Source organism: Raphanus sativus, chromosome 9, assembly GCF_000801105.2.
Source record: "Raphanus sativus cultivar WK10039 chromosome 9, ASM80110v3, whole genome shotgun sequence".
In the NCBI taxonomy this organism is placed as follows: Eukaryota; Viridiplantae; Streptophyta; class Magnoliopsida; order Brassicales; family Brassicaceae; genus Raphanus; species Raphanus sativus.
In genome coordinates, this window is record NC_079519.1 from 6,264,474 (window position 1) to 6,287,164 (window position 22,691).

Sequence of the window (22,691 nt, forward strand, 5' to 3'; positions counted from 1 at the left end):
TGTCTGTTTAACTTAGCCGTATCGACAGTTGTTTTATCATTTGTTGTTGGCTGTTTAGTTAGCCATAGAGCAAATGTTATTAACAAATTAATAAACCGAAAAAGAGACACAAGAATTTAATGTAGTTATCAACTTGGAATGTTATTAACACATTAATAAACCGAAAAAGAGACACAAGAATTTAATGTAGTTATCAACTTGGAATGTTATTAACACATTAATAAACCGAAAAAGAGACAAGAATTTAATGTAGTTATCAACTTGGTTACATTCATAGACAAAATTAATTAAACAAAGTTTGAAGGTATTGTGTTCAAAAAAATGAAGGTATATTTTTTGAACACATTATAGTTTAAGAGAATATAAATATATTATATAGAAAATCATAAAGCTAATGGATTTGCAAGTTAACTCCAATAAATATAGTTGTCTTTTTTTTTGAAATTAAGTTTAGAATTACAGCTCTATATAGGAAAGACCCAAGAGTCCTAATTTTCTGACGAGTCTTTTTTTTTTGGGCAAAAAAAAAATATAAACAACCAATAATATTTTTGACGAGTCTTGTAATTAATTTACAGGGCTTGTTAAAATACACTACAATGGGCCCAATGAAAGCCTTTTAGGGTTTTCCAAACACACATCCTCAGCCGTACATCAACTTTCCCAAGACTAGCATCTCCACCGTCTATCCCGCCAAAACCCCTCTTTATAAATGGAATCGATTCACACTCTCTAGTCAGTACTCGATATCTTCTAGGGTTTTAGCAGCAGCAACCGGAACTTCACTGTTCTCTTATTCTAGGCTTTCTCTTTGTTAGAAGATGTGTGATTCTCGTTTCGTTCTCTCTAGATTTGGCTTCATCAGATAGTCTATGCGGATTTTTTCCGTTCCCATACGATTCGTTCCCTTGAAGCAATACCAATCGTGTTGCCTTTTTGTTTTTCAATATATTCTCCCTAATCCTTCAAGCATCGATACTGTTAATTCAAGTTTGATGCTGCTGATTAGTGAGCATAACTTGAGCAACTACATATCATTTTTAGGCTAGTCTGTCTGCTTGTATAGATCTATATAGATTGTGAAGGAAGAACAGTGATGAGTCAATTTACAGACCTGTAATGATTGCGGTAATGATCGCATTTCATTATGAACATCTAAGGGACTGAGTTCTTCACTTTTGTTGTCAATTGCTTTAGTTTAGAGTTTGATTGTGCTTCATCAGATAGTCGATGTGGATTTGTCCGTTCCCATATGATTCGTTCCCTTGAAGCAATATCAATCGTGCTGCTCTCGTTATTCTTTTATCATCCCTAATCGATTCAAAGCATCATATACTGTTAATTCTAGTTTTGATGCTGATTTGGGAGCATAACTTGAGTGACTACATATCTTATCTGTGTTTCTCTTATTGTTTTTGTATGTCGGAAGAACAGTGATGAATCAATTTACAGACCTGTAATGATTGCGGTAATGATCGCATTTCATTATGAACATCTAAGGGACTGAGTTCTTCTTACCTTCAGTTTAATAATTTTCTTTCTTTTCATGCCGTATGATTCTTTTCTAAAGAAATTCAGAAGGATTTCAGTGAATTTTTTTGCTGTGGATGATGAGGACAAATATCAAAAAAAACAGTTATCCCTGTCTGAGGATTTTAATCCTTTTGATGATTGATTTGTAATCTGACACTTCTAACACGTTTATATCAGTTTAATCTATTATTTGTTGACGGGTTGTCTGGTTAATGATCTAATCTATAGTCAATTCTTTAGTAAAGTTGAAATGGATTTTAATACCAAGTGTAGAATTTTGTTAATTTGGGTTCTCTCGTTGTTGGATTTTAGTGTTGACACGCAGCCTCTCATCTTCAGCAATTTTTGGTTTTCACATACGTTTGGATAAACCCCACCTCTTTGTGCGAGTACTTTTAAATTGGAAGTTGAAATGAATTGATAACCTTGTGATAAAATATACAAAAAAGGTAAAACAAACATTATTGTATATAAGATAAACCTCAACTATTAACATGTTGCGTTGTCATTTGATTCAAGTAACCTGCTATTTTCACATTCATCTCTATCTTAATCTAGTGTACTTTGCAAGAATCTAAAATCTCTCTGCCATAAAGAAGAATGGACTTGTAAAAAGGATATGTATCGACATGGTTGACCGAGCAATCGTTTTGTGAGCACTAGTAGTTGAAACAATGTTCATTTAATTATCACATCTCAATTATTTCATTTCTATTTTTTTGTAATCTGTTAGAATATATTCATCATCAGGAGAGAGTAAAACGACCCATGATTACAGACTCATTTTCCAACCAGCCTCTTTCTACACCCCTACAGCCTCACCTGTTTATTTGTGTATGTCCATTTAGGAATATCATATGACAATAAGAATATTCTCTTGTATCAAGTTTTTGTTGTTGGGTGCACAAGTCGTTGAAACAATGTCATATCGCAATCACATTTCAATTGTTTCATTTCATACAAACGTGTGTCTTTTCTATCAGTGTCTGTCAAAAATATAACTCGACTGGTATCAACATTTAGTTTATACTTTTATCATCTTTTGAACGTTATCGACAATTCCTACGTGTCTTTATAAGTACCATATGTGAAGATCATAGCAACGGTCCTTTGACGAGTGGATACGTCAATTCTTTTTTTTTTAAAAGATCAACTCCTTTACATTATTGCATTCTGGAATTTATAGTTGAATGTGGAACACGTTTCCAAATCCTATTACCGGTGGTACCTTCTTAAATGATATGTTCTGTACTTTCAAACACAAGGTACAATGCTTGTGTATAAACCGACACTTTAATGTCAATGTAGAAAGAGGTCAGCGTAATTTCAAAGCAGTGTATATCCATTTGTAAATAATCCAAGTCAGACTCAAAGTCCTCCATGCATATATAAAACACACACTTACAGTTTTGTCATACCAAAGATACCATAAATAAACAACACAACAGTCATGGTGATGGATTTGAGCACTTCAAAAATCTCTACATTTTCTACTTCCTCTTGGTGGCTTAGAGGCAAGGTCATAGGCAGAGGCTGCTTCGGCACCGTTAATCTCGCCGTCAACAAATCAGACAGCAATCATATCTTCGCCGTCAAATCAGTCGGTTTTGCCACTTGTATCCCACGTCAGCTCGACTCGTTGGAAAACGAAATTCGTATCCTCCGCTCGGTTTCGTCACCACACATCGTGAGGTTCCTCGGCGATGACGTGACCCGAGAAGGAACCGGGTCGTTCCGGAACCTTCATCTCGAGTACATGCCACGTGGAACTCTCGCTGATGTGGCGGGTCAAAACCTCGAGGAAGATACGATCCGACGGTTCACGTGGTGTTTGGTCTCTGCTTTGAAGGACGTCCACACGTGCGGCTTCGTCCACTGCGATGTGAAGGCGAGAAACGTTCTGCTTGGAGAAGAACCCGGTTCTGCTAAGCTCGCCGATTTCGGTTCCGGTTTAGATATTCGAACCGGAAACCAAACCGGGTGCGAGGCACGTGGTAGTCCACTGTGGATGGCGCCGGAGGTAGTTCGCGGCGAATGCCAAGGCCCCGAGAGCGACGTGTGGTCTCTTGGCTGTACGATCATCGAGATGGTCACCGGAGAACCGCCGTGGAATGAAGACGGAGCTGAGACTCTGAGAACGATCGGATTCTCCGACGAGCTACCGAAATTTCCGGCGAGGTTATCGGAAAATGGCCGGGACTTTCTGGAGAAATGTCTGAGGAGAGACCCGAGCGAGCGGTGGAGCTGCGATCAGCTGTTGCGACATCCTTTCCTCTCGTGTTATGCTCTGTCGGAATCTCCGCGGCATGTATTCGACTGGGTGGACTTGGTGTTCGAGGAAGAAGAAGCAGTGGTGAGTGAGTCAGTGTCGTCCGAGTCGAGTTCGAATATCGCTAGGGAGAGGATCGGTACTTTGGCGATGAGCAGAGGGGTAATCTGGGAATCTGATGGTTGGTTGGTGGTTAGAGGTTCGGGGACACGTCAGCTCGTTCGTGATTCTTCATGTACGGAACTCGTAACGGTGAGGAATTCGACAAGTTCATCGTATAGTTATAGTCCGACGTGGCAGATAGCTAAAGGGAAGATAACATTTTGTTCACACAACGTTAGATATATGTGGTGGCAAAATCGTAAATACGTGGAAGTTAAACGTACGGGCGTGAATGCACCGCCGCAGTGTTGTGACCGTGATGTGCCTCAAAACGCGGATTTGGATGTACCCGACCTAGCGATAATAGTCGCATGTAGTACATTATTGTGCATGTGTTGTGCCCAAATGTTCATAAATAAAATATTTTATGTTGGCAATTTTTGTTCTCTATACACGGCCACACAAATGTTCACTAATAAATACGCAAACATATCTATGACAAGTGGCAATAAAGAAAAGCAACATGTGTCTCAAAGAGTGGGATCATTCATGAATATTGTATATCTTAAGCTACACAATAATGACCAGTTTTAGTTCTCTCAAGAGGATATATATTAATTTAACATTGTGTAGTAGTTTTGTGGATAACTAGTCAGGAGACATGATAAAGGACATAAGATAAGGTTTATGGGTGGGGTATGAGTTTAGGTTGTGGCATTCCTTACCCATGAGGTCTTCTTCTCATGTATAGTATATGTATGAATGAGCTCATGCCGAGCTTCATCCACATACGTAAAGTATGTATTATCACATTTTTTTACTCCAACTATGCAACACACTCATTTACTATCCATTGGTTGTAACTCTTACTCCCTCCGTTTCGAATTATATGTCGTTTTGGAGCAAAATTTTCGTTTCAAAATAAGTGTCGTTTTATGATTTCAATGCAAAATTTATTGATTTTTTAATCTAATCTATTTTTCTATTGGTTGGAATCTAATTAGGTGTATTGGTAATGGTGTTTTTATCTAGTAAATATACAAAATTAAATGTTTTATTAATCTGTGTGCCGAAGTCTAGAATGACAAATAAATTGAAACGGAGGGAGTATTTAATTTAGTCAATGTCTCCTTCTACCCTTCTAGAGCACACTCGAATGGCGTTGACACTTGTTTCCAACATTAATTATCATATTCAAAACTTCAATCCTTCACATTGATTTCAGTACTGTAGAAGTCAGTAGCCTATTTCATTTTTCTGTTTGTTTTGGTGTGAATTTGAAATGCTGATTACAAAACGCATGTTTCTTCTACATTTAAAAATAAAATGCATGACTAATTATAAAGCTATATATATAAACCACTGGGAGGATATTAAAGAAAACTATAAATCAAATAAATTGGAATTTTGTTTGTATCTTCAAATTGTTTGTTCATAGACAGTAACCACTAGTTTTTATCAACCCTGTATGTATGTACTGATTATAGTAACTAATGCGTTATAGAAACAAGGTTACTGAAGTGACAAAAAAGGTTACTGGAGTTGCATAGCTATTTTGCATGATTGCCATTACAATCTCTAGACATGTAAACGCTGCTTAACTTGGGCCGTTCGTGGGCTGAAATGACTGAGGCTAGGGTCTATTAGCTCATCAGATAATCTGAAGCCTAAGCTGGTCCTCGAAACTTCTTCTCAGATGAGTGTTCAGGAACATAGCGGGAATGAAAAGTCGTGTTTATGGCACGCTACTGATTTTTCAGATGGCGAGTTGAAGGATGAGCTCTTCTGCATTAGGTTTGCGTCTATTGAGAGGAAGTGTACTTGTAGAAACTTGAGTTTGTATCATTAGGTTTTTTGAATGAAGTAGCCATCACACCATCGTGTTCTATGATCAGAGATCTGTATGTTCAAGTAGTCATCTGTTATTGTAGCTGTCAATTGTGTGAGTCGCAAGCTCCTTAAATTAAAACACAAAGGGCTTTTGTAGTGGTATTACCTGTAGTCGTGTTGTATCATTTTGACTATTACTTGTGAAGTGTTCAACTCTTGATCAGGCTTATGAGATCAGTTTCATGCTAGTTATGTAATACTTCTGATGGTAGGCTACTACTATAATCGTATTTGTGTTTGACATAATCAGTAAGATGCACGCTGGTACAATTTTCTTAGCTGTGATGATTAATATTAAATATATGAGAGTAGAAGAATCTCCTTAGCTAGGTGTTGTGATGTCTGCACTTTTTCGTTTGTTGTTAGATACTTAAATCGCTATTATTGCATCAATAGATTGCAAAACGTTTATGGAGAAGTTCACCGAAATAGCTGAAAGCCAGCAAGTAGGGAAAGAGAGCAAGAGGGGGACGAGGCTGCTGGTTTACTCGATAATCTCTCGGTTCAGGATAAGAAAAGTGAAGAGGAAGCCAAAGGAGGAGAAAGCCCTGCCCTGCAAAGGAAGAGAAAGAAACAAAGAATGAAGAAGAGAAGAAAACGGACGTAAGCAACCGATCACATGTGGGGCTTTTGGTTGTTGGCATCACAATAATTTACTTTATTATGTTATGTACTTGGCATTGGACCTAAGGGTCACTTCAAAAGGAGTTATTCCTTTGTCATCTAAAAGTCTTGAGTCTTTACCCTGTGTTATAGAAGAGCATCTTATGATATTTTTGTTGTTGTTGTAACTATTTTGACTTGTGTGGTCTTCTTTCTAACTCGTATTAGCTTAAGATACTAGTTATATGTCATCAAATTATATTTATTATTATCATTGTAGCTTTCAACTTTGTTTCAGACCAGAATCATTATTTTTAATCCAATGATTATGAATAAATAATCCACTTTGACTTGCAATTAAACCGTTCGAATCAGATCGACCGACGCAGATTCCAAGTCCAACATCTTTGGTAGATATCACAAAGCAAAGAAAGTGGTTTGTGTTTGTCTTGTTGCAGCAAAGAAGGGCTTATGTGGTGTTTCGAAAAGAGTAAAACAAACGGATTGTTAATTTAGGGCCCGACATCTTAATATGGCTCCACCACGAGAACAAATAAAAGCACCATGTTTTAAAGCCATTCTCTATCTCTTGTCTCGCCAATTTAATTTCCTCTGTCCACACAAGTACTAATAGCTCACTTCTGAGCTGTTCTGTGCCTTGAATATTCAAATTGCATTTCTCTGTCTCATCTTTCGACGTACACTTTTATGTATTTCATGCTACTAGTAAGAGTGGCTGTATGATCACAAGCACAGAAAGAGCGGATGTATGATGATTTACTCTAGTTTTGATGTTAGGGGTAACTATTGTGTACATCCCGTTGTACATTTTCTGATTTTAGTCAAATCTTATTCTGTATGGGTCTGGCGGGACCGTGAGAGAAATTTTGTATATCGAATAAATCGAGTCAAACTTGTTTTCTTTTGGATCAGTTGGATCAACAAATTCAGATTCGTCATGTTGCTCTACGCTAATATAAAGGAGTTCAAGTTACTAACAATCAACGAGTTGATCATACTCTTCTATGAACCGTATGAGTACGTGCTCTCTCATACCCCACACCGCACAATGATTGATTTTTATTCGATATGAAATTGTTAACTCTACTCTACGTGTGACCAGACATTGCGGATTTCTAATTCCTACATAACCGGATTTATCTATCACTGATGAATCAATCATAAGAGCATGATTAATCAGGCTTTGCCCTGAATATTTTCTTGTTTAACCAAAAAACAAAATCTCGAACTCGCTGAAAAATTCGCAAATATGGATATTTAACCTCTTGGATAAAAATTAAATATCAAATAAATTTAGTCAAACTTGTTTTTTGTCAACTGGATTAACAAATTCCGATGCATAGCCAACCTACAATGCAGAAAAATACAAATTTAGTAGAGAAGTCTAAACTCTGCTAATCATACTGTGATGGCCTAATGGTTTCATTGGATGCTGAATCGTGATTGATTTATATTCAATACAATATTGTCAACTCCAAATGAGACTAGATATTGTGGATTTCTAATTTCTACGTAGATTAACAGGACTTATATGTCGCTAGTGAATCAATCCGTAGGAGCATGATTAATTGGGTTTCGGTTTGAATATTTTTCCTATTTATAATCAGAAAATAAAAATGTTGAACTCAGCTGAAAAATCCGCAAATATGGATATTTAATCTTTTGACTAAATTATATATACTCACGGAATAAAAACTCATTTTGGTGCACCCGAACCGAATAAATCATAGTTGATGTAAACTTGTATTTTGTATCATTTATTTTGAACTGATGTAAATTAATATAGTTTTGTGTCAATTTCATTGAAATGGTGTTAAATAAGTTAATAACAACATCATTTAACATAACTGATTCTGAAATATATCATTTATCAATAAATGATTTAAATTAACATCACTTATTTTTCTGATACTAATTAAGTGATGTAATACATACTTTTTTGTAGTGTAAAACTGGTTAAAATCAGGTATTAATTTAAAAATAATCTATTTGGATTCTAGTTCCTCTAAAATTGAATTGAACTAAAGCGGACTTAAAATATTGGTTCTAGTTCGGATCTATTTACCAAAGATTAAATTGGTGAACCAAACCAACAAATTGAATGTCTATAGCTAACTATTAATAGCTAACCATTAACATGACAAAGAAGAAATAGGTCAAAAAGAAGGCTGGAAAATGCATGGAAGTTGGAAAAAGGAAGGCTGAAAATAAGGAGTAGGTGTTGTTTGCAACTGCAACTTCAACCCTCATTTTATGGCAAGAAGAGTGACTTTTGGTCAATAAAGTTCTTAGACTCTAATAATAATCCCTCCGTATCAGTCCTCACCTATCTACATTTATGTCTTTCTTATTATTTTCATGACTGCCATTTTTATGGATTGTCATTTTCTTACAACTATTGACAAAACAATTATTATCACCCAAGTACTATGTACATACCATTTACATGTGACAGAAGGCATAAAACAAAACAGCAACAGTTTGATTCTAAAATGTAAAAAGCATTTTAATTTTACAAAACTATATATAAGCCGAAAATTAGAAAGATAATTATATTGTTATTGAGAAATGAAAACAAAAAGACTTGACGAGTTAGCCAATTTAAAAGACGTGAACAAGTTTCGTGAAAGACTCTCCTCGGCTCCTCGTGGTTAGGTCCTGCGAACAACGAATATGTATTTCGGAGGTGTATATGGGTATCATATCATATTATACTTTTTTCTTCATTTAAAAAAATAAAATATAGTACAAGATTGGTTATTGGTTAACATAGAAACGTGTAAATTAAGATGTTTACTAGAAGTTGCATAGCGTTCCTCGTCTTCCACTTTTGCTTTATGTTCACGTAAAATCTTCCCATCTCTCCCTACTTACCTTCTTTTCTAAGCTAGCTTTCATGTGACCCCCATTACTATTTACCCACTTATCTTCTACTAGTACTTCGTGCTCCCTTGGTTTTGTTCATCTCTTCACCATGTTCTCGCGTCCCAGGGTTTAATGTTGATGTTACTTTAGTTTAATATGGAAGTATAAAGTGATGAGAAATGATATTAAAACAGTCCTTTAAAAGAAGAGTTCACGAGTCACTAAAATTCATTCGATTTTTTTTAGGGTCAAAAAATTCATTGAAATTAAAAAGTTGAAACTAACGTCTAGACTAATCATTGTATGATTTTTCAACTAAATGACAATATAGGAGATATGTTATCGCAACATGAGATTTCCTGATGTATTGAGACTATTTTGTATTCTACTTAATGATAATGGATGTGTTGAACACTTGAATCTAAATGTAAGTTTGTGTATAAATTATAAAAATAGACTTATAGGAAATCATATGTTTAGAATTTAGCGATCGATTCATGAGATATAGAGATACGAATCTATCTTATTAAAACAGAAACATTCTGTTGGACCTAACATTTATTTTGTAAGTTTTTAAATTAAATACACATTTATATTTTATAGTTAAACATACATTAAGTCACTAATGTTCCTTTCTTTATACTACTATCCATGTTTCCAAACAATATACTTATTTCTTTATACTACTATCAATGTTTCCAAACAATATATTTTTTATACTACTATCAATGTTTCTAAATAATACAATAATTAATCTTAGTTATTTTATATCTATCATTTTCTCTTTAAAATTTTGTAGAAACGTCATAATTTCATAAATTGCAAAATAGTGAACTTTAAAATTTCGATTATAAGATTACAAATTATGAAACTATTACAATTTAAATCCAATTAGATTACATATCGGTCATCCATCAGTTTGATCGGTTAGTCTCGGGTTTTAGTGATTTTTTAATACGAATATTTTAAAAACCTAAATTGAATTGTCAGATCTCCGGATTAACCGGTGTAATCACAATCGGGTTGAATTTAAAAACACTAATTTAAATGCAAAAATATTTTAAATACACATTTTAAAAAAATTACCAAAATATTTATTAAGTTATTAATGAATTTTTTAATCGTAAAATATTCCGCGCTTCCAAAGCGCGGGTCAAGATCTAGTACAAATTAAAACAAACCCCACTCATCTTTTAAACTCACAACCCTCCTCCACTCTATTATTTAGTTGAAACCACACCACGCTAAAAGACAAGGCCCACAGCCATCCCTGCATGTACTTCTTCTACACATCACATTTCATCAAATATTCCAACCAAGATTATGCATGTAATCAATATAATACGACTTACTTTTCACAACAATTTTTTTCTTTCTTCAATGGAATTTAAGACGACAAATAGAAAGGCAATTGGTTGGAGAATAGGGCTAAAAAATCCTTTGAATATCTTTTTCCATAATTTATATATTATATTCTTGACAAAATATCCTGATTATGTGGGATTTGTGTATAAATAAAAATAAAACGACTTAATATAATAAATTTCGTTTATGTTCTCAATACACATTTCTTCTTTTAAATCTCATCTTTTTATAGCATTTATATCTAGTTTTTTTTTTTTTTTTAAAAAAAATTTCCCTATACACTTCACTTTATACACTCATATATATAATCAAAGGGACCTCCAAAGAAAAAAGAAAACATGATCAGTTAAGAAGTAAAGATAATGAGGGAAGAAGGCTCAATGACAACTAGAAACAGTCTCCTCAAAACCTTGTCTTCTTACAATTCCAATGTTCTCTTAGCTGCTCTCCTCTTCCTCCTCTTAGTCGTCCTCTTCGTCTTGCTTCTCCATTTCTACGCCCGCTTTTACTGGTCAAACTCCGACCACGAATTCTTCGCCGCTCGACGCCGGCTGAGAAGGAGACGAATCCGAAGAAGAACAGTCACAACGACGAGAATCATACCTCCTCTCCCACTAAGAGGTGTCGTCGACGACGCTGAAGCTTCTGTTGCTACGACAAGCGATGACAAAGGTTTGGACCCTTCGGTCATTTCTTCGATTCCTCTGTTTGTTTTCGAAGACGACGAGAAAGAAGAGGAGGAGGAGGAGGAGTGTGTGATATGTCTTGGTTTGTGGGAAGCGGGAGATTTCGGGAGGAAGTTGAGATTTTGCGGACATGGGTTTCACGTTGAGTGTATAGACATGTGGTTGTCTTCTCATTCTTCTTGTCCGCTCTGTCGATCCCCTGTTCTCGCCGCCGTCTCCGATCGAGAAAATCTCAAGCCGGACATTAACGACGACGTTGATGTCGTGGAGGGAGAAGAAGAAGAGGCAGAAGAAGATGAGAACGTCGTCGCCGGTGATCGGAGAATTTCACTGTCTCTTGATGTGACGGAAGATAATGCAAAAACAGGGGTTGACGACGACGGCGTTGGCGTCGGAGAAGGAGAGGTTAGAATTGAAGTGTTAGATGAGGACGGAGGATCAAGAGGTTATCGGAGATCGACGTCTTCAGCATCGAGTTCGTTGATGAGGATGCTGAGTAGTAGAACTAGATCGGAGGGTAGCAAAGTGTTTCCGTCGTCGGCGACGCAAGATTCGTCTCAGTAAACAATAAATACATAAAAAATCATGTGTACAACTTTGGAAATAGAAAAAAAAATGAATAGCCTAAAAGCCACGTGCGGTAAAAAAAGAGAAAGATATGTAATTACAAAAGTGGTAATTTATTTTTGATCAAGTTTTGGTTGAATCTGATGATTACGATCAGGAAATGACTTTTGTCAATACTTGTGCAAGTAAAAAGGCAAAATCTAAATTCATGTATCTTAATTATCACATCAGTACATGTAAAATCTAGCTGCGATGCGAATATTGTTAAACTTAGATCAAAGAATACTGAAAACTTCGTGATATCTTATTGAATCAACACCAACGTACAAGACTTATATAGTCAAACAAAAAACAACTCCTACAAGTCAGCTAACCAACCAAAGCCACTCCTATAAGTTAGCTAACAACTCAACACACGCTTCCTAGAATATAGGAAGATTTATTCAAATCTAGAAAACCAAAACAACTTGAAACAGACTCCTAAAAGCCCGGTGTACTTCAATCCCTCCCTTAAACTGAAGCTCCTTTCAGTTTACAAACTTCAAGCAAACCCCCATGTCATTCCTTAGCTTCTCGAACACGTCAAGCTTGACTGGCTTCGTCATAATGTCTGATAGCTGATCCTTTGTTGAGCAATACTCCATGGTAATAACCCCCTCATTCACCAAGTCACGAAGAAAGTGGTAACGCACATGAATATGCTTACTTCTGCCATGAAACACAAGGTTCTTGGACAACTTGATTGCAGAGCTATTGTCGCAAAATAGAACAGTGCCTTTCTCTTGTTCAAACCCCATCTCTCCTAACACATTCCGTAGCCAAACTGCTTGACAAGCTCCATTAGCAGCTGCTACATACTCGGCCTCCGTAGTTGAAAGCGTGACAATAGGCTGCTTCTTGGAGCTCCACGCAACCGCTCCTGCTCCTATCATGAAGGTGTACCCTGATGTGCTTCTCCTATCATCTTCATCACCCGCATAATCACTATCCACATAGCCCACTAGTCCCCTTGCATCACTTCTCTTGTACTGTATTCCAAGACCTGACGTTCCTTGAACATATCTGAGTATACGTTTCACTGCCAGCATATGCGACTCCTTAGGATTCTCCATGTATCTACTCACCAGGTTCACAGAGTAAATTAGATCCGGCCTTGTGGCTGTTAAGTACCTCAAACTCCCAACAATCTGCTTGAACAAAGTAGGATCCACTGAGCGCCCTTCACCTTCCTTAGTCAACTTATTCCCAGGAATTATAGGATTCCTCACTGAGTTGCACTCTAACATTCCAAACTTCTCTAACGTCTCCAAAGCATACTTCTTCTGACTTATGAAAATCCCATCTTCATCTTGCACGACTTCAACACCCAGAAAATACTTCATTCTTCCTAAGTCTGTCATAGCAAACTCTTCCATCATGGACCTTTTAAACTTCTCAAGTAATTCAGCCGAATCACTAGTATAGATGAGATCATCTACATACAGGCTCACGACCAAAACACTACTTCCTTCTGTCTTGACAAACAAGGTATGTTCACAATAACACTTTTTGAAGCCCTCCCTTGCAAAGTAACCTTCAATTCTACTGTACCATGCCCTTGGTGCTTGTCTCAAGCCATACAACGCCTTCTTCAACTTGTATACCTTCTCTCTCTCGTGCTCTGACTCGAACCCCTTAGGCTGCTCAATGTAAACATCCTCCTTGAGCTCTCCATGCAGGAAAGCACTCTTTACATCAAGCTGAAACACAATCCAACCCCTTTGAGCAGCCAAGCCTAGTATCGACCTAATAGTGTCCCATCTAGCTACTGGAGCAAAGACTTCGTGGAAGTCAATTCCATGAGTTTGATGAAAGCCTTTTACTACAAGTCTGGCCTTGAACTTATCAACCTCTCCTCTTTCGTTGAGCTTTGTCTTGTATACCCACTTTACTCCAATGATCTTGGCTTTTGCAGGCGCTTCTACTAGCTCCCAAGTTTCATTCTCTTCAATGGCTTTTATCTCAGCTTCCATCGCCTTCTTCCACTTATCATATTTGACCGCATCTTCAAACTTTTCTGGATCTTCTTCATTAATATACAGCACCATATATCCTTCATCATCTTCAACAAACAACCCTTTCTCTTCACAGATGTAATCCCTCATCCATGCTGGTTTTATTTTATTCCTTCCAGCTCTGCTACTGCCAGCGTTTTCTTCTTCAGTCTCAGTCTCAACAGTTGTTTCTGCAGTGTCGTGTGCCCCTTCCTGAGCCGTATCTTCTCTCTCATTCTGCTCTTCTGTCACGTTCTCTTCTCTGTCTCCACGGTTCTCTTCATTCTCTTCTCCACACACGACAAACTCTTCTTCTTGCTCTGTTTCTTCCCATTCCCAACGCTTCCCCTCGTCAAATCTCACATCTTTACTTATGACAATTCTTTTCTTTGCAGGATCATACAACCTGTAAGCTTTGGACTCTTTGCAGACCCCGAACATGACGCATCTGACACTCTTTTCATCAAGTTTCACTCTCTTCTCGTATGGTATAAGTGCAAAGGCTACACATCCAAAGACTCGTAGATGTTCCACCGATGGTTTGTGTGAGCTCCACTTCTCTGTTGGCGTGACATCTCCTAGTATAGACGTTGGGCTCCTGTTGAGAATGTGCACTGCATATTGTGTTGCCTCTGTCCAGAAACGCAGAGGAACTTTCATCCCAAAGAGCATACATCTCACCATATTCATTATGCTCCTGTTCTTTCTCTCTGCGACCCCGTTCTGCTGCGGAGTATACGCTGCAGTCAACTGTCTTTTGATCCCTTGCTCCGTGCAGAAATCATCAAACGCCTTGGAGTTGAACTCACCCCCTCTGTCAGTCCTCAGACACACCAGTTGCTGTCCACATTCTCTCTCAACAGCACTCTTGAATTCTTTGAATACTCTAAACGCTTCTGATTTCTCAGATAAGAAGAACGTCCAGCATTTACGGCTAAAATCATCAATGAAGTTAATGATGTATCTCTTACCACTCTCTGATGTAGGTGAGATCGGTCCGCAGATATCACTGTGTACCAGCTCCAGTCCCTTGCTTGGCCTCCACAGACTTTTCTTTGGTATGTTCTCTCTGATCTGCTTTCCCTTCATGCACACCTCACACACTTCTCCTGGTTTATTGATCTTAGGTAGTCCGTTCACCATTCTTTTCTCAGTCAGCTTGAGAAGGCTGTCATGAGAGAGATGACCGTACCTCTTGTGCCAGATCTCGTCAGATTCCTCCAGTGGGCTCTGTATCTGATTGATCTTCAGCTCTTCCTTAGGTTCCAAGACAGTCGCCATGACTACAAACATTCTGTTTGACGTCATTGTAGAGTGCATTATCATTCTCCTCTGTTGTTTGTGCCAAATCTCACACGTATCATCTTCAACTATGATCCTCAAACCCTTTTGTTGAAGCTGACCCATGCTTAGGAGATTGCTCTTCAGTCCAGGCACATAGTATACTGATGAAATCACCTGAGCTGTGCCATTAATCTCAAGCCTGAGATTCCCTCTTCCCTCAACTTGCATCCGTCTATCATCTCCTAGTTTCACTTGTTGTCGAAACTTAGTGTCAAGTTCCATGAACCACTCTCTCATGCCGCACATATGGTTGCTACAGCCAGAGTCCAGGTACCAAACATGCTTTTCTTTAGCTTCCACCATAGCCATTAGAAGCACATCTTCTTCTAACTCTGCATAGTTAGCAGACCTCTCCCAAGCTGGACACTCATTCTTAAAGTGTCCCAACTTATGACATTTATAACATTCAATGTTACTCTTGTCAAACCTTGTGCCTCCACGACCGCCACGGTACCCTCCTCTGCCTCTGTAGCCACCTCTTCCCTGATTGTACCCTGAGGAACTTCCACGTCCTCCACCGCCTTCCATTTTCAAGGCATGTTCTTCACTGCTACTCTTGCAAAGATTCTGCTCGTGCACCAATAAGGAGCTCTGTAACTCATCAACAGACAGCTCCTTAATATCCTTCGACTCTTCTATGGCACACACGATATACGTGAACTTGTCAACCAGTGTTCTCAACACCTTCTCCACAATCTTCTCATCCGTCATATCCTCTCCAAGATTCCTCATGTCGTTTGCCACCACCATGACCTTGGAGAAGTAATCAGTAATCGAATCACCTTCCTTCATCTCTAGCACCTCAAAGTTTCTTCTCAGCCTCTGAAGCTGAGCACTTTGAACTCTTTTGTTCCCTTGATACTTCGTCTTCAAGGAATCCCAGATATCCTTTGAGGTTTCCTTCTTAGCGATCGTCTTCAACGTCGTCTTGTCGATCGAGGCAAAGAGATAATTCTTAACCTTCAGATCCTTGAGCTTCTGATCTGCAAGTTCGGTTCTCTGAGCCCCCGTCAGTATCACGTTCCTCTCAGCCTGCGTAACACCTTCTTCGACAAGCCCCCACCATTCTTTAGATCTCAAGAGATTCTCCATGAGCATTGCCCAATGCTCATAATCTCCATCAAGCTTTGGAATGCTCAACAACGACTCCTTCTCACTCATTTTCTCTTGAATAGGCTCTGATACCACTTGTTAAACTTAGATCAAAGAATACTGAAAACTTCGTGATATCTTATTGAATCAACACCAACGTACAAGACTTATATAGTCAAACAAAAAACAACTCCTACAAGTCAGCTAACCAACCAAAGCCACTCCTATAAGTTAGCTAACAACTCAACACACGCTTCCTAGAATATAGGAAGATTTATTCAAATCTAGAAAACCAAAACAACTTGAAACAGACTCCTAAAAGCCCGGTGTACTTCAAATATGAAGATATTTAAAAGTTAAAAGAAATTATAAACTGAAAAAAGCGTAGAAGCGAAAATGAAATGTGATAGAGAATCTCATAGGCATACATTACATAAGGCGTCAAAGCGTATACTGTTTTACTTATTATTGCAAACTTTTGTATTCGCCATTATTCTTGGCCTCTTCTTATATCATTCCATTTTCAGTAGGACACACAACTCTCTGCAGTCTTATAAAAGACTAGTCATTTTCGTATACATACCAAAAACTAAGAGTTAGAGAAAACGAGTGATGAATTAAGAAAAACGTTAACTTTGTAATGGCCACAAAGATATAAAGCCTATGATGGTACTTTCGTGTTCAATCAATGTATGACTTCAACATCAAACATGCTGATAGGTTGTTTTCAAACTCTACCTTCTGATTGCTTACTCAATCGTTCTTTATTTTCCTAGACATAACCCTGAAACCTCTCATATTTCTTCAATCCAATTATTTACAAAGACAAAAGCTAAACTATTCATTCTCATTTAGAGAAGATAATAAGCTGAAGAGATAAGAGTGATCACACAATGGGAAACCAAGAAAAGTCAAGAATGGGTAGAGTATGAGGTTGCTAAGCTTTCCAACAAAGTCAATCTATTTTTAATCCCATTTGAATCAACTGTACGAGACGATACAACCCTTTAGATAAAATTATTTATGCTCGAACCTTCGACCTAAGGATATAAAATCAAATGAGTAAGATTCCATGCTTTCAAGAAGGTGTCATTTTTTAACTACAACTCATTTGGTGTTAAGGGTGTATTAACTTTTGAGTGAAAAGTGGGTTTTAGGTGGTTGCATTGGATTGGAGAGAAGTGTTCAGGGATGAATCAGAGCTGAAGATAAGGAGTTTGTGGTATTGATAGAGTTGTTTATAATGGAAATGCAGAGGAAAAGAGATATGTACCGAACGTTACCAGAGGCGAATCTAGACTGAGCTGGTAGTGGGTGCAAATTTTAATAACTAACAAAAGAGGTATCAATTATCAAACCAGCTACATAAGTGGCTGCACAACACCATCAAACCATTTTATCTGGCTGATTTCTCTGTAATTTTACATACAAATTTCTTAATATTAGTAATATTATGGGTGCACGTGCCACCGTATATCAAGCACTGGCTTCGTCCCTGAACGTTAATAACCTCATGAACCTCTGTTGCCATCCTCTGGTTCTTTTGGTGAAATGAAACAGTCAAATGGTGTATTTTGAGGTTCTTCTTACAGGCCTGTGGTGTCTAGAGCTTTGTGGAATATTTGGACGTATGTAGTATGAGAAAATGCAACATGAACCACGGTGCAAACTGGCAGGATTTGCCCTTTGCCAAGGTCTAGAACTAGAAGTATCAAGTATGTGCTTTTCTTTAGCTCCAACGACTTCAACAATCAAAACACAGGACTGGGACTGTTTGATCGAGGATGCTACAGTTTTGCTCAGATATTAGTATGCAATTTTAATATGATGGTGCATGTACTATATAGTGTATAGATACCCAAAATAATTATTTCATCTCAGTTTATTGATTGAGATGGCAACTTGGCAAGGCTGTGAAAATAGTGACATAGCTTATAGCTACGTTATAAACCTTAGCTACTTACTTTTGGGCAGTTGTTCAAAAAAAAGAAAAAGCTACTTACTTTTGGGCTAGAACTATACATAACTCCCATATTTAGGCCCATTCAAATCTTCGTGTTGGTTTGGCGTACATACTCTGCATTTTGCTATCTTTTTACTCAAATGTCTATTTCAGAATCATTCAAATCAATAGAGACATGTATACAACGTTTTCTTTTCTTTTCGGAGATTGGTTGATAAATATCAATTTAAATGGAATAAATAAAATAGTAATCAAATTTTGTTTTTTTTAATTGGAGAAAGTAAGCATTTGTAATTTACGTGGACTCAAAAATCCTAACTCCAACCGATTTAAAATTGAACAAAAAAAACTACAAGTACTTAAAATTCCTCAACTTAAAAGAACCAAAACTGAAAAGAATTGATCCGAATAAATTTGAATAGATTCGATCCGAAAAGAACTAATATAGACAGACATATCCCAAACTATGTTCTAAGTGTTCTATTTCTATATTTTAATTCATGATGATTTAGTTGCAATTTATTTTTGTCTGTAATTTTCATTATTATTTTTGTAGTATTTTCAAGTAATATAAAATTTAGAGTTTAAAATTGTTATTTTAATTATTAATAATTTATTTTAGTTATTTTACAAAAAGTAAATTTGTATGACATATTTCACTAAATTTTGATAGGATCAGATATTTTAGTTTTTTTGGGGGGTGTTTAAATATTTCAACCGATCCAACCTTATATACATATCCTAAAATTACATGTATTTTATAGCTATTTTAATTATAGGTCTAAATCTATAGGAACTTGACAAATTCAAGTATGTAGTTAGATTCAAATCCGTGGATCCCAGCTCGAACCTAACCCGAAGACTTGATATGCACAGGCCTAGGAGAAAGGTAGAAGAAGAAGCAAAGAATGTAAGACACGGGAGTCTCTCTTGAGGAAGTTTCCGGGAAGGTCACTGAGCATAGTGATAGGAGCCAGACGACAAGGATTTTCAATGTAAAAGGACGTAGAACGTCACTATCTACACCAAATCTTTATGCAAAAATCCATCTTCTAATTATCTTCAACAATATTATATTTAAACTTTTTTATCTTCTTCTGTGGTGACATTTTGATTAAAATATTCTCCCAAGTTGAATATCTATCTCAGAGAGGAAACACAAAAAACTCCCAATACATACAAGAAAGGTACCAAAAGGAGCCGAGAATATCTTGGAGATAAACCTGTAATGGTAACTTCAACGGTGGAAGCCTTGAGCCCTGAAGACGGCGAGCGAGTTCTCTTCACAAGAGACAAACACTACGCGATGCATGGTGAGATCTTGATGATGGTTCTTGTGGTAAGCTTCGCTGCTTTCCTCTTGTTCCTCGCCTTGCTTCCTTGTCTTAAGCGTCGTTACGCTTACAACTCCGACCTGTCTGAAGAAGACGCTTCATGGAGCGGAAGAGTCAAGTCAGCACCTGTCCCTGTTATAGTAGTAAGCAAACATTCTATTTCGAAGTAGCCACAGGCCAAACAAGAAACAAGCATGTAGTGAGTTTCTAGTTAACCAAAAAAAATTGTAGAAGCGTATGTTAGTAGTACACTATATCTCTTCACTACATTACAACATTGTACCAAACTGCAATTGCAGCCGACAAATAAGATCCTGGACAACATCAACAATTTGATGTCTTTTCACTAACTAGTACATATACAAGAACTTTTAGTTCTTTTTTTTTTACTGCATAGAGAGGTAATCAAGCTGGACGACTCTGTATTAGAAGAGTAGAGTACCGACCAAGGCAGAGGTTAAGGGAATGGTGAGATTGTCGTCTATGTCGGTGCTTATCGGTAGTGATTCTATAAGAGCAGATGCTATAGAGATGATTAGGAAGCGAAGAATCAGATCCCACCCGCTATTCTCCATGTAGCCAAATGAAGCAAAGTAGTACATATAACCAACAGATGCTAAGAACCCTGCGATTGCCATACCAATGCTACCAGCTACTGATTTGTTTCTGTTGTAAGGGAGCTTCTCTGTTCCGAGCCGCCTCCCAACAATGTCAGCCATACCTAGAAGTGTACAAGATTCATCATCCAATACAAAATTTGCTAATATAATTGTATCAAACCAAAAGCTAACTGAGCGTACCATCTCCAGCGCAGAGGTTGCATATCACTGCGATAGCGATGGGGGATGTTTTCCAGTAGAAGAAACAGGCGGATGTGATAGAGAGTGCGTAATAAAGCGGTCCCTTAAGGAGTTCCCTGATGAAGAAAGCAAACTAGAGAAACTTTGTGAAGTGACAACGAGTGTGATGATATTTACACTCAGGAACAAAAATGACTAAGTAAGTAGGTAAGAGGTATTTTAGAAGGAAAAAAAAGGGAGGTATACCTGCGATCACCGTGTCTGCTCATAGACTTGATGGTACCTTCGTCTTGGTAGACTCCAAGACCAAGGAGGAGCATCCTTAATATATTGAGTCCAGGTACAAGAGAAGCGAAAAGCGCTCCTTGGGGTCCAGAACTGAAAATAATTTGGTATTGAAGTTAAATGGTGCCAAGTTAATTAGTCAAAATCAATCCTTTTTAAAATCCATAATAATACCTGAAGAGTGGCCAGCAAAGCATAAAAACAAGACCAATATTGATGTGCACAAGCTTCCTGATAAGTTTCTGAAGAAGACAACAAGGCAATGATTATAAGTAGGTTAGTCTCCTCACATATGCTAGGCTAGCTAAACCAATTCCACACTCTGGTAGTCCTCTATCAGAGAAACTATGGCTGTTACATAGTAAAATGTTTTTTTGGGTTATTTCTTGATTACAATGAGTTCAAAGAAACTATATATACCTCCAGTAGCCAAATCCACACATGTTTATATCAAAGAAATAAGTGTAGAAAAAAACAATTAAAACCTAAGAATTTTTTTTTTTAAAAAGTACCATCTCGATTTGGTTTCTGAGCAGTAGAGAACTTTTTTTCAGACTACTAAGTTACCAGATTTAGGGTTAGTTTCCTTTTCTCCTCACTGCAAGTCTATCAGTGGCATTCTACCCAAATGCGTATCCTTTCACATTATAATTTTTTTTATTCTGGCAATTAATGCCATTACTCGATACAGCACCAAAGACAAACTACACAGGCTTTCTTCTACCAGGAACAGAACAGTAGTATATGAAAATCAAAATACTATAATATAATATTCTCTTACGTATATAATTGAATTTAATTTTATGATTGGGAACCTGTTCAAAGATGCCGCGCTTGCCAATCTCTCCCCAGAACCCGAGGCAAGAGACCGCCACGACGCTGGTGATCCCCGACGCGCACACGTCCGACAGGACCGAATTGTCCGGAAACATGACTGCCAGTGCAGACGGTAGACTCCTCTGAGGAGGAGGAGACCTGCGGAGCGTGGTGGTTGTTGGTCTTAGGGTAGTTGTAGGCGCGATTCGAAGAGTCAGGAATCGTGGAACCGGAGGGACGAAGCAAGAAGAAGAAGAGTCAACAAGGAGAAGGGAGGAGATGCTCTTAGTTGCAGTCATTTTTTCTCTCTGCTAATCTTATATCCCCTCCCCCAACGACCAAACAACCTTTCATCAAGATCAAATATTTTTAATTATTGATTTTTAGATTTTTTTTTTTTTTATTATTTCTTTTGACAATCGGATTGATACTGTTTGTTACTTTGCTTTGGCTTGGTGGTAGTTGTTGCTTTGACATTCGTTTTTCCTTCCATGTGAATCTTACGTTTTTTTTACTGCGTTTAATTTTTGAAGAAATAGAAGTTGGTAATTCAACGAAAAATTGCAGAGCAACTTATCCTCTTCTTCTTCAGCCTCCTCGTACTGGTAAATGTAGTTTTTCTTTTGTTTCTTATCTGATTAGTTGAATAAAATCTCATCTTCCTTTGGAAAGTCATATTCTTGATCTCTTTCTATAAAGGTCCAGATTTTCTTTTGTAAACCAGCCAGCTTTCCTTTAAGCCCATGTAATAGTGGGCTTTGTTTTATCAGACCATTAAGATTCCGGTCCGGCTTAATGTAACTAATCGCGTGAGAATGTCAGAGCGGAAAAGAATATCAGTCTTTTTGCTTCCTCGAGTTTATACCTGCTTGTCCGACTCAATATGTTACGATAGAACCTATTTTGGGCTTATGTTTTGCTAATAAGTGAGCCTGTTTAGTAGACAGAGTCAGAAAAATCAAACCTTCATGAATCTTTTTCATCAAATCATTTTTCATGATCTTTTTTTGGGGGACAAATGTTAAAGAAAGAAAAAAATCAGAACTAATAATTCAGCTATGACACGATTCGTTATCATCCTTTCAAAGTCGCATATAATTTTGAAAAGCATAGAAAAGTGATT

General features: G+C 37.4%; 4 protein-coding genes and 3 non-coding genes across 7 annotated transcripts; 6 read left to right on the forward strand and 1 right to left on the reverse strand.

Annotated features, from left to right (window-relative positions):
* Positions 1-1,086: 1,086 nt before the first annotated feature.
* Positions 1,087-1,173, forward strand: LOC130500604 (small nucleolar RNA SNORD25). The gene has a single exon (XR_008939221.1). It is a non-coding gene; the product is annotated as a small nucleolar RNA SNORD25 (small nucleolar RNA).
* Positions 1,174-1,426: 253 nt separating this feature from the next.
* On the forward strand, positions 1,427-1,513 carry LOC130500605 (small nucleolar RNA SNORD25). Its single transcript, XR_008939222.1, has one exon. It is a non-coding gene; the product is annotated as a small nucleolar RNA SNORD25 (small nucleolar RNA).
* Positions 1,514-1,599: 86 nt separating this feature from the next.
* LOC130500532 (small nucleolar RNA R38) lies at positions 1,600-1,694 on the forward strand. The gene has a single exon (XR_008939153.1). It is a non-coding gene; the product is annotated as a small nucleolar RNA R38 (small nucleolar RNA).
* A 1,139-nt stretch (positions 1,695-2,833) lies between these two features.
* On the forward strand, positions 2,834-4,498 carry LOC108824606 (mitogen-activated protein kinase kinase kinase 18-like). Its single transcript, XM_018598030.2, has one exon. It carries the CDS (start codon positions 2,984-2,986, stop codon positions 4,496-4,498), a length of 1,515 nt encoding a protein of 504 aa, XP_018453532.2. The 5' UTR covers positions 2,834-2,983.
* Positions 4,499-10,932: 6,434 nt separating this feature from the next.
* LOC108824608 (RING-H2 finger protein ATL63) lies at positions 10,933-12,045 on the forward strand. Its single transcript, XM_018598032.2, has one exon. It carries the CDS (start codon positions 11,011-11,013, stop codon positions 11,896-11,898), a length of 888 nt encoding a protein of 295 aa, XP_018453534.2. The 5' UTR covers positions 10,933-11,010; the 3' UTR covers positions 11,899-12,045.
* A 7,385-nt stretch (positions 12,046-19,430) lies between these two features.
* Positions 19,431-20,017, forward strand: LOC108823784 (uncharacterized). The gene has a single exon (XM_018597066.2). It carries the CDS (start codon positions 19,562-19,564, stop codon positions 19,835-19,837), a length of 276 nt encoding a protein of 91 aa, XP_018452568.1. The 5' UTR covers positions 19,431-19,561; the 3' UTR covers positions 19,838-20,017.
* Positions 19,893-21,941, reverse strand: LOC108823783 (farnesol kinase, chloroplastic). The gene is made up of 5 exons (XM_018597064.2): positions 21,568-21,941; positions 20,927-20,994; positions 20,714-20,845; positions 20,468-20,583; positions 19,893-20,388 (listed from the first exon to the last, which is right to left on the reverse strand). Exons 1-5 carry the CDS (start codon positions 21,865-21,867, stop codon positions 20,093-20,095), a joined length of 912 nt encoding a protein of 303 aa, XP_018452566.1. The 5' UTR covers positions 21,868-21,941; the 3' UTR covers positions 19,893-20,092.
* Positions 21,942-22,691: the final 750 nt, after the last annotated feature.